Source organism: Leguminivora glycinivorella, chromosome 24 (assembly GCF_023078275.1).
Source record: "Leguminivora glycinivorella isolate SPB_JAAS2020 chromosome 24, LegGlyc_1.1, whole genome shotgun sequence".
Lineage (NCBI taxonomy): Eukaryota > Metazoa > Arthropoda > Insecta > Lepidoptera > Tortricidae > Leguminivora > Leguminivora glycinivorella.
The window spans coordinates 5206605-5222633 of record NC_062994.1 but is presented as its reverse complement, the minus strand read 5'-3'; the positions used below and the strand labels follow the sequence as shown (position 1 = coordinate 5222633).

General features: G+C 35.5%; 1 protein-coding gene across 2 annotated transcripts in view; it reads right to left on the bottom strand.

The window, feature by feature from the left end:
• Positions 1-273: 273 nt before the first annotated feature.
• Positions 274-16029, bottom strand: part of LOC125238630 (pro-neuropeptide Y-like) — a 139999-nt gene continuing 124243 nt past the window's right edge. For both annotated transcript variants that reach the window (XM_048145995.1, XM_048145994.1), the window contains exons 2-3: positions 3532-3702; positions 274-1695 (exon numbers count right to left, since the gene is read on the bottom strand). In XM_048145995.1, coding sequence (XP_048001952.1) covers positions 1572-1695; positions 3532-3698 — 291 coding nt within the window. In that variant the 5' untranslated portion in view covers positions 3699-3702 and the 3' untranslated portion in view covers positions 274-1571. The remainder of the gene's footprint in view (positions 1696-3531; positions 3703-16029) is intronic.

Below are 16029 nucleotides of genomic sequence, written 5' to 3'. Positions count from 1 at the left end.
TATTTAAGCCGCCATCTTTGATGTTTGCCTTTGAAATCCTTCCAACATCCGATATCGGATCGGATAATGTAAAAACGCGCTATGATGACGTGTATTTTTGACAATCAGCCACTCTGTCACTGGCACGTGTCAATGAGTCTACATTTTGTGCATGTGCAAGTTCATATTGAAATTTCGTCATGTCAAGTGGACGAAAACTGGCACAATGATCCTGCCCAAATACTGTAAATAGGTAACGACGGTTTCATTTCAATAAAACAACAGTAACTTTGAAACTTTTGCATTTCTGGATACAATTACAACTAATACCCATAACTGTTCATATTTTACTACAGTTTTATAATTAATATTATTGAATCCCTCAAAATAATTTATCACCCAGCCTGTAAATTATATTTAGGGATTATTTTAATTATTAAAATAATAATTGACTAGACAGATAGTTGTAATTGACTAGAATAAATAAATAACCTATTTTGTTGGTTACATAAAGTTATTGACAAAATGTAGGTAATTTACATACATATGGAGATTATAGGTAAGGTAATATTACAATTAAAATATACAAAAAGAAAATTAAAATATATAAAAAAAGATCGCAGTCCGGAATGAACCTGAGAACTTCTGCATACGAAGCCAGCACACTACCACAGGACTACGTCTTGACTCTCTACGCTCAGTGCGCCGAAATCAGCCTACAGAAAATAACGTCTAATGTCATGTCACGTCGCTGAGCCTTGAGAGAGACATGCGCTCCTAGCGGAGAGATTTGTAACTTCAGTTTAACACTGTCATATTTGCGACCGTTCTACTTCGACAGTTTGCTTTTCTTAAATTTATACATTCCATAAACCTTTTTCTTAATAAATATGAAATTAAACAAAATATACAAGGCAACGGAGCTAGATTGGATTTTTTTCTATATGAAATAGACTAAAAAAAAAGAAATGGACTTTATATTTCTGGACAGCATTTCAAAGAAATTAAACTCTTAATTAATCACATTGCTTTAGTTATTGCAATAAGAGCTCTTTCATTTATTTTAAACCTTAATATTAAAATTATGAAATGAATATAATATAATTAATAGTAACAATCAATTATTCAGCTTGAAAAACACATACGGTGTTTTATATATTTCTAGCAATATTTCCTGAGCAAAATTAAAATTCAATAATGACAAAATATTACACAACTTTTATTGATAAAAAAAAATATACGTTTGCGTTAACAAGAATTAAAACATTTATGGTTTATGACAATGACAGAAATTTATTTTTATTACTAATAAAAATGTTGCCAACTCATCATAGCATTTTTAGCACTCATTTTCGTTGATAATATACTAACTATTATTGAGATACTAATTAGAAAATCATCATATTGCTATTTTGCAGAAATTTTACTGAATGCCCGCGTGTTTTCTTTTGCCTATTGAACTAAACAGTAATGTGTATAAGAAAATGTATGTATTTAACAATTCTAGGAAGACTAGCAATATTACCGATTACACAGCCAATGTTTACACTGGCAATATTTCCGGCAATATTGCCCAGTGTGCAGTCATCATTTTACTGGTATGCGAGAGCCTTAAATACCGTGTCTTCGTTCAGATTCTGGGGGCCGTGGTCGAAATACGGGAACTCCTTGAATATCACCGACGCGTCCGATATGTGCATTTGTCTTTTCCCGTAACTGTAAAAGAGAAAAAGGTTTAAATATAAAGTGTAAACAATTTTTTTTTACTTCTAGTTTATATTTGAGCATTTCTTTTTTTTTGCCATTTTTTATTTTGATTTTTTAGGGAATTTAGGTCAATTGTAGGTACTCAGAATCACGAGTATTTTCAATCTCACTGGGAGACAAAAAGTGTCCCAGATTTTCCATACGTTTTTGTTACTTTCCTCTTTTGTTACCCCACACAACATGTACGGAAAATGGTAACAAAATAAGAAAAAATCGTATGGGACATTTTTTAAACTACTAGGATTGAAAAAGCTAGTGAATCTGAGTAGAAATAGCATACATTTTTTCAAAAATATCACATTTCATAAAAGTGGCAAAAAAAAGAAATGCTCATTTTTTTATTTTATTATTTCCTTTACTTATTTTGCTTCTTAGGTTAAGCTTTTTATAATATGAATATATGTAAATATAAATTTATTTTATTAATTATTATTATAAATGGGCTTACTCTTGGCCACAGACTAGCCAAAGGCAAAGACGTGGCCTACGATGGATTGAGCTCGCCCAGAAGATGCCTGTTCACTCTTGATTTGAAGGTTGCCGGGTTATATGAGCTCGGAAATATAGCCACCAGGGGGCCGATTTTTGAGTCTCACTGTCACTAAAATACCGGTTGAAAACGGTGAATTGCCTATTATTTTCAGTGACAATTTTCTGAATTCGAACGAATTCAGAAAATTGTCACTGAAAATAGTAGGCAATTTCGGTGACAATTTTCTGAATTCGAACGCCGTGAGATTCAAAAATCGGCCCCCTGGCGTTTGTATGCATGTTTAGATGTCTGAGAATCTGAGAGCTAGTTATTACAAGAATAATAACCTAACCACAAAATTAAAATTCTGTAAAACCCCCGACATAAGTCATCATCATCATTGGCCTTAACGTCTATTGCAGACGATTTATGGTGTAATATTCGAGGAGCAAATTGTCTGATGACTTATTAGATCGATGCGAGACCGACATAGTCTACCGCAGGACTGACCAGAGAAGTTTGCGGAGATCGACGCTGAAACAACCTGACGTCGCTTTTGTCTCTTATCAGCGACATAAGTAGTGGACCGATTTTTATGAAACTTGGTTAAGAACACTCCCGACTAATTCGGCTTTACCTACCTATGTAGTTGATAACTCGATAGTAACATTATTTAAGTACTTAACACGGTTACCGTGCCACATGTAAACGTACAGATGTAGTGCGAAAATAAACTTTTTAACAAAAAATTAAACCGCCTTCAAAAATAAGCGCATTACAAAACACGGAGAAACTTAAAAGCAAAAAATAATAAACCTTTGAATTCAGATTTCTTTTCGAATTGCAATAATCTAAATATCCAAATTATAAACAAATCAATTATTTTTGTAGTCAGACCTGGGGGCCGATTTTTGAGTCTCACGGCGTTCGAATTCAGAAAATTGTCACTGAAAATAATAGGCAATTCACCGTTATTTTCAGTGACAATTTTCTGAATTCGAACGCGTGAGACTCAAAAATCGGCCCGCTGTTCGTCGTCTTGCTATTTCTCCACCCAACCATACGCAGGCTGGCCCCGACTCCAAAAATAATTGATTTGTTTATAATTTGGATGTTTACATTTTATGGCAAATAATTGCAATTTCATAGCAAAATCTTACCATAAGCTGACAGTTTCCTTCATTAACGATCCTTTTTAGATCATTATTTTGCTATATCTCCGTAATTTTACAACAGATTTTAGAAATTCTTTTTTTATTATGTAGCTTATTAAATTCTGCATCTAATGACATAAGTATTAAAGTCGGTCTTACCGTCCTCTCCCGTGTACAGAGTAGTATTCCTGCAGCTCCTTCAGATAGTTGGAGATCTGTTCGGCCGTGTCGAAGCGCTCCGGGCGCCGCGGACGCGGGCTCAGCTCCAGCCCGTCGATGCACAAGATGGCGGACGACAACAAGATGGCGCACAGGAGGAACCGCATGGTGCTGGAATGAGAAAGGTTAACTTTTGAATATCGCTCACAAGATTTGCACCTATTACGGCTCAGCCACGACATTGGTCTAAGCGCGACAGCGGTGAGCGGCCGCCATACATTAAAGCGAGACACAGCGATGGGACTTTTCATTCGCACGTATGGCTGCCGCTCACCGCTGTCGCTCTTAGACCAATGTCGTAGCTGGGCTGTTAGGGCCTCTTGCACCAATGAAAGTGGAAGGTTACCCCGAGGGTTAACCCACCATTTTGTATGGACTTTGACAGATGACAGCGCACTAGCCCTGATTTAAGTGACTGGTGCAAGTGGGCCTTATGTAATTAAAGTAGCTTGTGGTACGAAGGAGTAAAATTATATCCACGACGAGAATTTCTATTGAAGTCTGATCAAGGATTCTTAAGGCCGTTTTCACATTATCCGATCCGATATCGGATGTCGGAAGGATTTCAATGGAAAAAATCCAAGATGGCGCCTGTAATGTATGGGATATCGGTCCGACATCCGATATCGGATCGAATAATGTGAAAACGCACTAAGAGCGCTTTCATTTCATGTGAAAAATAGTGAAATCGCAAGTGAGCGCTTAATTATACCGTGTGTGATATGACATGGAAGAATATAACATATAGCACTTTTTCTTCTTGGTATAACTAATTATGAGAAAATGTCCAGTAGTGGTAATAATTGTCGCTCATTTTCAATAAATTGGCAAATATATACAACCTGTTTTTATTGAATTCCGTTAACTTTCTTTAGTTCAAATATGATCAATTTCTCTAAGAAACTAGTCTCCTAACTCTTACGGTTATCAAATTACTAAAAAAAAAATACTGAACACATGTGTGGCATCCCTTACCACTTCCTAATGTTTTTTTTTTTTTGGCATGTGCCGTCAAACACTTGACAATGACTTAATATTATGATTAAGGTCCTCTCACATTAATTAATCCATTTATTTTGTATGGAAACGAAAAAAATTTTTTTTTCCAATTTAACCAAAAGCGATATACAGGATGGTTCAGGATAATGAACCTAACTGCGTGTCGAATTTAACGGAAAACAAAAAATAACACGTTGTATAAGAGCAATTCCCGTTAAGTTTGTACATTTAGATCACGTCTCCGATTTGGATAAAAATTGGTAGGCTGATAGAGTTCATGATGCTGAGCAATATCCACTAGGTTTCCCAAAATGTCCTATGTAGTTTGTATGAAACCTTCCTTTTTTGTTACCAGATTTCTATACATTTTCGGTAACAAAAAAGGAAAGTTTCATACAATCAACCTAAGACATTTTGGGAAACCTAGTGGATCTTGCTCAGCATCATCGACTCTATCAGCCTACCAATTTTTATCCAAATCGGAGACGTAATCCAAATGTACAAACTTAACGGGAATTGCTGATAATCAAAATTTACAATCATTGAGGCATAACAGCAATTTTATTAAACGTCGCATATTTAGTACGAAAATAACTTAGATTTCATAAGAAATTGTCACTTAATTTTTGGTAAATTCTGAAAATATTAAATTGTCCTTAGCCTCTTTCACTCGTTTTCAAAACCTAAAAATGTAGTCTGAGCAGATTGTAGTACGGGATATCGTCATCATCATCATATCAGCCCTTTATTGCCCACTGCTGAGCATAGCCTCTCACTTCTAAATCAACTTTCAGTCGAACAGCCTCAGGTTGACGTATTTTTCGACTCCCCAGGGTCATTTTTGTCTGGGTTATATATGTTTTTAAATTTAAGTGTGTAATGTTTAAATATGTATTTGTTTTTGTGTAAGTAAATTGTGAATTATGTAGCATGTAAGCGTCTTGGTTTTAACACTGTAAGCTTGTATGTTGTATGAATAAATAAATATGAATATAGGCCTCTCTCCTAGTAGGTACGTCACATCTCCCGGGAGCCGATTTTTGAGTCTCACTGTCACTAAAATACCGGTTGAAAACGGTGAATTGCCTATTATTTTCAGTGACAATTTTCTGAATTCGAACGCGTGAGACTCAAAAATCGGCCCGCGGGTCCGAGCTAGTCTCATCCAGTTGTGACCCTCATCCAGTAGCATAATACCTACGTATTATAAAACCAGTTTCAGCATTAAAAATTGTCCAAATTTTTCAAGTAATATTGATTGATTCAGCGCTATACGCGGGTTTTCCTAAACATGCACCAGAGAAACATGTGCCCCGATATATCAAAATTGTGCCAACACAATATCAAAATGGCGGATGCAGGTCACGTTCCAATGATCAGCGATAGAGAGAAGTTAACCGTTTCATATTTGATATGCAGGCTGTTTGATGAATACTGAGCTTATTCTATTTATTTCAGTAAGTAAATATAGGATATGAAATTCGTAGTAGCAGAGTATTGTTAAAAGCTACATATAACTCATATCATACATACATATACTCATATGTTATATGTTTATAATATATTATTTGTATGTATATTTGTATTTATATACGTGTAATGATATGAACGTATTATTTATGTATTATATTGATTGTATGTAAATAATATTGCTATACTTGTCAATAGTTGTCATGCTTTCTAAATTTATTTTTCTCCCTGCACCCACATTCGCGCTTTTCTGTTTGGCCCTATGGTTGACTGGTAGAGAATGCCTCAAGGCATTAAGTCCGCCATTTGTACTTTTTTTTCCAGTTGTGCAATAAAGTTTAAATAAATAAATAAATAAATAACTCCGTATAAGATGGTATAAGACAGATTACGACGGCCATATTCCTATTAAACATAAAAAAAATCACTTTATGTAGGTTGTCTGGAAGAGATCGCTCTTAAGCGATAAGACCGCCTCTTGTTACCTCTCTTGAATTGATTTTGTGTTTCTTGTTGTTTTGTGTAGAGGTGTGCAATAAAGAGGTATTGTAAGGGCATTTATTTGTGTGATGAGCACAGATATTTGTTCCTGAGTCATGGATGTTTTCTATGTATATAAGAATGTATTTATCTATTTAAGTATGTATATCGTCGCTTAGCACCCATAGTACAAGCTTTGCTTAGTTTGGGGCTAAGTTGACCTGTGTAAGGTGTCCCCAATATATTTATTTATTTATTGTATTGAACTTACTTAATTATAACAATTCATTATTCTTTTTTTATTTTAAAACATAGTATTTCCGTTTCCGTTATATTTATATCTCCTTGAACTTCACTGAGTAATCTAAAAAAAGTTGCAAAAGTTTATTATAAAATCTGAAAAAAAAAAAAAAGGTTACTTAAAAAAATTGCAAAGAAACTTGGAAGTTTAAGATTAACTGCAACTAACTTAAACTTGTCTCTTTTAAGTTTTTCTAAACTTTTAATTTACTTAATTAAGTTTCAGGGGCTCTACCAATTCTACCATAAGTTCTAAGTAACGCTTTAAATATCACGAAAAAATTAAAGTGAGAGAAGATAGACGGAGATACTTTTGCAACAAACTCAAGGTAAAAATGATAATTTTTAAGAAAAAAAAACCGTCGCGTTTCGGGTTCTGGTGAAAGTTACTTGCGAATGTTGGATTATGTAGAAATGTGTAGGTATTTTTTAAAACTGCTTTTAATGCTTTAATTATTAGATGGCAACATAAATGAATATACGTATAACGTTAAGGTTTGAGGAGTTTCCTCAATTCCTCATGAATCCGATATTATATTATAAGAAATCGAAGCTTGACAAACTTTGACTTGAAAACTCAATATGCTTAACAAACATAACTAAATAAATAAATGTCACTGTTCTGAACTTAAATGCATGCTTTTCTTGCAAAAATACCAAAGTCACTTATGAGTGTGCCGTTCAGATTTGAGGAGTACGGTTCTGACTATCATCAGCAGTTCCACTGCACCAAATGTCACTGTTCTGGACGCAAGTGCATGCTGTTCTTATAAAAATACCAAAGTCACTATAAGCGTGCCGTTCAGATTTGAGGAGTTCGGTTCTGACCATCAGCAGTTCCACTGTACCAAATGTCACTGTTCTAGACGTAAGCGCATGCTGTTCTTATAAAAATGGCAAAGTCACTATAAGCGTGCCGTTCAGATTTGAGGAGTTCGGTTCTGACCATCATCAGCAATTCCGCTGCACCAAATGTCAGTGTTCTGGATGAAAGTGCATGCTGTTCTTATAAAAATACCAAAGTCACTATAAGCGTGCCGTTCAGATTTGAAGAGTTCTATTCTGGCCATCATCAGCAGTTCCACTGCACCAAATGTCACTGTTCCGTACCTAAATGCATGCTGTTCCTTTAAAAACACAAAAATCACTATATGTATGCCTTTCAGATTCGAGGAGTTCCCTCGATTTCTCCAGGATCCCATCATCAGAACTGGGTTCTGAGAAAAATGGGACCAATCTGTATGCATATACATTCAATTAAAAAAAAAAATTCAAAATCGGTCCAGTAACGACGGAGATATCGAGGAACAAACATTAAAAAAAAAAAAAAAAAAAAAATAAACATACAGACGACTTGATAACCGTCCTTCTTGAGATATGAGGCGACGGTTAAAAATCTACCTTATTGTATAAATATGAAGTAAAAAACCGGCCAAGTGTGCACCACAAGAAAGGCTTAATAAGCGCCTCCTTTTTTGTAGGCACTTAAGTCATTTTTGCGAAAAATATATATTTTGAACAGTTCATAAAAAAAAACAGAAATGAATTTATATGTAATATTCAAACGCGCTCGCATAATTTCAACAGATTTGGTAACTCCTTTGAGTGAAATTCTTAATTTGAGTTTTTTTCTTTTAAGTCCGACTTACGAATTACGCTTGAATGTAGATTCTAATAGGTTTTCCTGTAAACCATAGATTGAAGGCTGTCTCGTTTATTTTTTTGAAAAATTTACGCGTAGTAGTTTCGGAAATAAGGGGGTAATTTTTTGCTCATTTTCTTGAAATATTTATAAAAAGTTCTTTCATTTGATATGTAACATAATGTAGTTAAAAAAACTGGCCCCCAAAGTGGCCCCTATAGTTAAATTTTGTATGTAAATTACATGTCCGTTTTTGGGTCACAGGGTAACATATGTACATATGTGTGCCAAATTTCAAGTTAATCGGTTCACTAGTTTTGGAGAAAATTGGCTGTGACAGACGGACAGACAGACGCACGAGTGATCCTATAATATTTTTCCTTTTTGAGGTTCGAAACCCTAAAAAAGGGCCATTTGCACCACCCGCTTAACTCAAGGCTAGTGGGCTGTCAACTATCAAATTCCAATTCCAATTTAACCTCGGGTTAACCCTCCATTTTCGGTGGTGCAAGAGACCCTATGAAATATTAATAATGAAAAATACTAAAATACTTGAAATTGAATATTTTAAGAGCCCTTATTCCAATCTTCTCGATTGCTACTTCAACACGCTTCCGACTTTTGGAAGAAACAATATCCTTCTTATTTTAACTTTATTCAACACTAGCTTTTGCTCGCGGCTTCGCTCGTGTTAGAAAGAGACAAAAAGTGGCTATGTCACTCTCCATCCCTTCAGCTATCTCCACCTAAAAAATCACGTCAATTCGTCGCTCCGTTTTGCCACACCTCGGACACTGGCGATCAAATATATGAAATAGGCGCGTTCCTAGCACACAGTCTAAGCTCGTGTAGGTGAACGCGTACCATGCTTGTATGAGTGAGATATGACAGGTCGACTGTTCGCGTTTTTGACAGGCGGTAACTGTGAGGTAACCGAGAGGGGGTGGGCGGCGCTTTCAGCGGGGAGCGGGAGTGGCCATACTGTACGATAGTACTCTTTATTATACTGTGGTTTTGCCGTGAAAGACGGACAAACAAACAGACACACACACTTTCCCATTTATAATATTAGTATGGATATCTCATAGCTTACTAACTCGCAATGGCGCTGGTGGCCTAGCGGTAAGAGTGTGCGACTTTCAATCCAAAGGTCGAGGGTTCAGTCACCGGTATAAATAAGTGATGATTTTTGTACCTTGTCGCATTAAATTGACAAATTCGTATGACATTTGTGTCGCTTAACTTCAAACTTGGGTAAATCCATTCTGTTTTAAGGTTGAATAATGTAAAATACCCTATAATGGACGGTGATGCCATTATGGACAAAAAAACACAAATCCTTAGAAATAAGTATTTAAAATTAGTTTCTAAAAACTGACGGCAATGTACCATAAACTAGAGTTGTAGAGCTGCTTAATTTTGAAGTTTCATTTAATTCGGTTATTTTTGAAGGATTTGGCGGCAAGATAAAAGTCATCAGTTTACTGAAAAAAAAAATATCAGGACGAATTCTTAGTAACAGAGGAGTTCATGTATAAAATAATAAAAAAATAATACTCGGTGTTAACTTGAATGAGTTTTACTTACTACGAAACCGGACTAATTCTAATAAGGCCTAGCTTGACCGTCGGTTTGGAAGGCCAGGAGGGCGATTTTGGAATCTCGCATACGGGATTTTGTCACTAAAATACCGGTTGAAAACGGTGACTTGCTTATTATTTTCAGTGTTAATTTTCTGAATTCGAACGCGTGAGACTCAAAAATCGGCCCGCTGATGGCAGTCGCTTTCGTAAAAACTACTGTTTAGGCCAAATCTTGAGATTAGCAAAAGCGGACCCAGGCTCTTATGCGCCGTAGCACAGAATATATAATGCTCTAGGTAGTGCCTGGATAACGCAAGGAGAATTATCAACCGATATCCAATGGCCGAAGAAAGTGACCAAAATATGTCAAAATAGTAGGTTGTGTAGATTCCAACACTTTTCAGCCAAAAATATGTATAAGTAACCTAGTTTCTAAATTCATTAATTAAACATTTCATTCATTTTACTATTTTTAGCACTACCAGAAACGTTCAATCTCTTATCAAACCCACTGCCATCCATTATCAGTAGGATTTGGACTAATCCCCTAATTTATTATTAATAGCATAATCAATATATTAATTTAGAATATTTAGATATCAGTGATTGTCGGTGTGATTTTGTACCTAGAAATAGTTATTTGTTTTACAAGGGGGCAAAGTTGTATTTTAACGCCGAGTGTGGAATTGAAAAACCAACAAGTGAAAGGATTCTATAGTTGAACCACGAGCGAAGCGAAGTGGTTCGAGAATAGAATCCTGAACTTGCAAGTTTTTTAACACACGAGAAGTAAAATACATTTGCACCCGAGTGTAACACAAAACTTTTCCCCTCACCTCACCTATAGCGAGGAAATTACAACGCAAAAAATGCGTCTTATCACTGCTTCCAGTTGTTCCACAGGTGGTAAATCATCTTTATTACTAGATTCACCTACTTTTATCAACTTTAAAGCAGTTAATTTGACTTTATTCAAGGTCAAATTACTTTACCCACTAGTGGATAAAATGCGTTTTTACCCGCTGGTATTAAAAGACAAAACACGTGTTTCCGAGCTAGTGAGGGGAAAAGTATTTTAATTAAGCATTTTCTGGTCTAATAATCAGCCTTGAGTATTGAAGGGAAGTAGTTTCTAATCGGTATGGCAACGCGCATGTGACAACCCTTGAGTTGCAGGCGTCCATAGGTTACGCTTTCTATCTGGCATACTTGCTTGCCACCGACGCGACGTAGTATATAAAATAAGTAACTATTAAAAAAACCTTATAGCAAAAAAATGGCCGACGGGCCGAAATAGCTAATATGCAGACATTAAATGTCAATACGAACTCTACATTATCCCAAAGTTTCATCCTTGAGAAAATGAGGAAGGACTAGCGGTTCTGGGCTCTAGTAAATACTACCTAAGTATAGTATGAATTTTCTGAGATGAACGTTTCGCTTTTGCCGTAATCTGTTAAACAAAGGCCTTTGTTTTTATTATTCAAGGCGGCTAGCTCCCGTTTCCACAGCACGTGCTAAAGTCTCAGTGTAGTTAAAAAGCAACTATCATGATAGCAATAAGGTTCAAATTTATTAAACAGTTTGCAGTAAGCAGGTAACTTTTTTTGAAGATGAGAAAACGTGTTATCTCCGAAAGGGCTTTTTATGGATTTGAAACCTATTACCATCAAGATAGTTGCTTTTTAACTACACTGAGACTATAGCACGTGCCGTTTAAACGGGAGCTAGCCGCCGTGAACAATAGACACAAAGGCCTTTGTTTAACAGATTACGGCTAAAGCGAAAAGTTCTCAGAAAATTCATACTATACCTACTATTATAAATTACTAGCTGTTACCCGCGGCTTCGATCGCGTGCAAAAGTAACTGGTCCATTTTTCCATGTTTTACAATGTTTTCATTATTAAATAGAGCGTCCACCGGTTATATATGGTAGGCGTGTTCAGTGGATACATGTAGAACTCAACATCATAGTGTAATAATGGAAAAAATGGATGAGTTACAATTGCCCCCAGTCGAGATTTGTCCCGCTGTACTTTATTGGCGCCATCTTTGTCATCCGCGTTTGACATTCTTCCTACACATTTATCCGACATTGGAATTGGAGAATATATGGGTGGTAAAATTCTTTCTAATGTCCACTTTGAAGCCCCCTAAAATTGGCGCTAGTGCTTGCGTTTGAACAAAACGGTAACATTCAGATCAGAGAAAACTTGGATTATTGATTTAGCCCAGTTTCTTTACTTATTATATCCTTTATCGATACAAATATACCTAAGCACTTTTCGAACTTTTTGATTAGGAGAGTTAAGAGTCTATTGATAAGCGAAGCAAATTGAAATCGTAATCCGACTCGTGTAATTATTAATTTTTCCCCTCACTAGCTCGGAAACACGTGTTTTGTCCTTTAATACCAGCGGGTAAAAACGCATTTTATCCACTAGTGAGTAAAGTAATTTGACCTTGAATAAAGTCAAATTAACTGCTTTAAAATTGATAAAAGTAGGTGAATCTAGTAATAAAGATGATTTACCACCTGTGGAAATACTGGAAGCAGTGATAAACGCATTTTTTGCGTTGTAGTTTCCTCGCTATATAGTGAGGGGAAAAGTTTTGTGTTACACTCGGGTGCAAATGTATTTTACTTCTCGTGTGTTAAAAAACTCGCAAGTTCAGGATTCTATTCTCGAACCACTCGCTTTGCTCGTGGTTCAACTAGATAGAATCCTTTCACTTGCTCGTTTTTCAATTCCACACTCGGCGTTAAAATACAACTTTGCCCCCTTGTATAACAAATAACTATTATATACGTTCTTCATATTTTAAGAATCCATACTAATATTATAAATGGGAAAGTGTGTGTGTCCGTTTGTTTGTCCGCCTTTCACGGCAAAACGGAGAGACGATTTGACGTGATTTTTTTATTTGGAAATAGTTGAAGGGATGGAAAGTGACATAGGCTACTTTTTGTCTCTTTCTGATACCACATCTACAAACCCCTCTCTCGCTCTTCTTGATTTGTACCTTCAAATCAAGAGTGAACAGGCATCTTCTGGGCGAGCTCACTCCATCGTAGGCCACGTCTTTGCATTTGGCTAGTCTGTGGCCAAGAGTAAGCCCATTTATAATAATAATAAAAAAAAACATCTACTCCACACTTCCCCTACTAATAATCCTTTAAATATGCGGTAATATCAAAATTACACACTGTAAGTATAATCTCATTAGTAATGTAGAAATTGCAGAACATTCCCAAAAAGCGGAAACATTCTTGAGAATGTTCGCAGAACATTCCCGCATCATGCAATTTATTATTTAAACAAGAGAATATACTTGAAATAATGTTTAAATGGGCATAATATAAAACTATATGTTATTATAGGTATAATATTTTCTATTACAGTTAGCTATTTTATTGATAAGTGATAAGTTACCTAAATTCTCACTATAAGTTGCTTAAATTCTCACTATACTTCAGGGAACATTTCGACTTTCAGACTTCACAGTTTTAGTCCGACTTTTTTAAATTAGGTACCGTACTATTATTTCTTGATGCCTGTTTTTGGTCATGCCAATATATAGACCCAGAGCCCAGGCCCGCCAGACCTTCCTCAAATTCTCAAGGATGAAACTTTGGGACAATGTAGAGTTCATATCGGCGGTTAATGTGTGCATATTTTCTAGTTCGGCCCATCGGCCAATTTTTTGCTATCAAGTCATGAAGGTGAAAAAAAAAAGTGCTTACTTTCCTTAAATTCTCAAGGCTGATTTTTTATATATGTGTTAGAGCACGTTGTTAGAAATTGGTTATCATCAATGCCAGACCGTTTCCGCCGGCCATAACTTTTACCAGACGCGACAAAGTTGGCAAAAAACGACTCTAACTTACCTCATTTTCTCAAGCCTGATTTTGATATATGATACGCAGGGACCTGTAACTAGACCGTTTGTAATCAGCCAGACCAATCGGATGGACCCAACCATCCGCCAGACCGACTTAAAGTTTCGATATGAGCATTAGTAGAATTGAAATATTCTTGGTCTATAAAAGCTAAAAACTTGAATTTTCTACATTAAGCTACGTGTATATTGTATACTTGACGTAATAAGCGACTTTCAAAAATTTTACTTCTAAGGAAATAAAAAAATGAAAGTTTATATGTGGTGCAAGATTAATTTTAAGCTATGAATTTTATTTACACTGCGTAAGTACATGTGTATTTTATTATAAATATAACTTTTACCAGACGCGACAAAGTTGGCAAAAAACGACTCTAACTTACCTCATTTTCTCAAGCCTGATTTTGGTATATGATACGCAGGGACCTGTAACCAGAACGTTTGTAAGCAGCCAGACCAATCGGATGGACCCAACCATCCGCCAGACCGACTTAAAGTTTCGATATGAGCATTAGTAGAATTGAAATATTCCGGGTCTATAAAAGCTAAAAACTTGAATTTTCTACATTAAGCTACGTGTATATTGTGTTTTATTATTTTAAGACTAACTAATAAGGATTACAATAAATATACATTTTATATGTATAGTAAAACCTATTCATCTCCTCAAATATGCATTACAATTTATGGCGCCGGCGGCGACCGCATAATGTGTACATAATCTTGTCTTTTTCGATTCGTTTAAGGTCATCGTATGCAAAATTTAAAACATTACACTGACGCAAAATATTTTTAGTACAAAGATCAAGCAAAATTGATTCATTGTAGTTCAAATTCAGTAAAGTATAACATTAATATCCTCAAATAATGCATCAGAATCTGTGGCGGAGCGGCGGCAATAATCGGAACCGACAGCGGCTTCTTGAGAATTTGGTCTTTTTTCAAAATGTTTTTTAGTTTTTTTAGTTTATTTATTACATAATGATAAATTACAGTATAAATTAATCTACGTTAACCTATATGAATTTACATTATGATCGTCAATAATGATAATTATAATTAGGCATGCAAATATATAATAGGTACAATAATATTTATGTCAATGATAATCATAAGCAATAGAAAACATGAAAGAACAATTTGAGTTTCAAATGGTATTTCAAAAACTACCGTCCTTAAGTAAATATGTAAACAATAAAATACAGGTCAAATTAAAATCTAATAGGTAGGTATCTCATGAATAGTGATCGTCATAGTAAAATTAAAACTATGTCAAAACAATTTAAAGCAGGTTATTACAATTTTAATTCCATATATTCATCTACTGAATATAATGGATTATTCAATAAAAAGTTCCTCAATTGCCGTTCAAATGCTTCGTCAGATACCTCAGTTCTTAATTCGGCGGGTAGGTGTTCGTAATAAGTAGGGCCTATTACTCGTGGGTTCTTGCATGAAAGTGCCATGCGACGCGGCACTGTTCGCAGTCTTCCCGTCGATCTGATCTGCTTGCCTATGACTTCGACGCGTTTGAACATAGACAAGTTTCTCCGTACGAACATAAAAACTTGAAAAATGTATAACGAAAAATGCGTCATTATACCATACTTTTGAAAAAGTTCTTTACAGTGACATGTTTGTTTAATTCCAGCCAGTAAACGGATCGCACGTTTTTGGAGAATCAGTACTCTCTTGGCCTCTGTGGAATTTCCCCAAATCAGTGTACCGTATGACATCAACGAGTGAAAGTGCGAAAAATACACATTTTTAAGTGATTTCCGTGATATCAATGGTTGTAGTTTCTTTAATGCAAATATTGAACTACTCAACCTATTACAAAGCTGATTGACATGGCACTTCCAATTCAGATTCGAGTCAAGTACAAAACCAAGAAATTTGATTTCGTTACATGATGGCATTGGGCAGCTACTTAAGCATGGAGGTATTGTGGTGTTGCGTCCCGAAAATATCATCACATTGGATTTCGCTATATTCAACAGTAGGCCATTAGATGAAAACCATGTTTGTAATTGCTCACAAGCTACATTGATTGCCTCGGCCA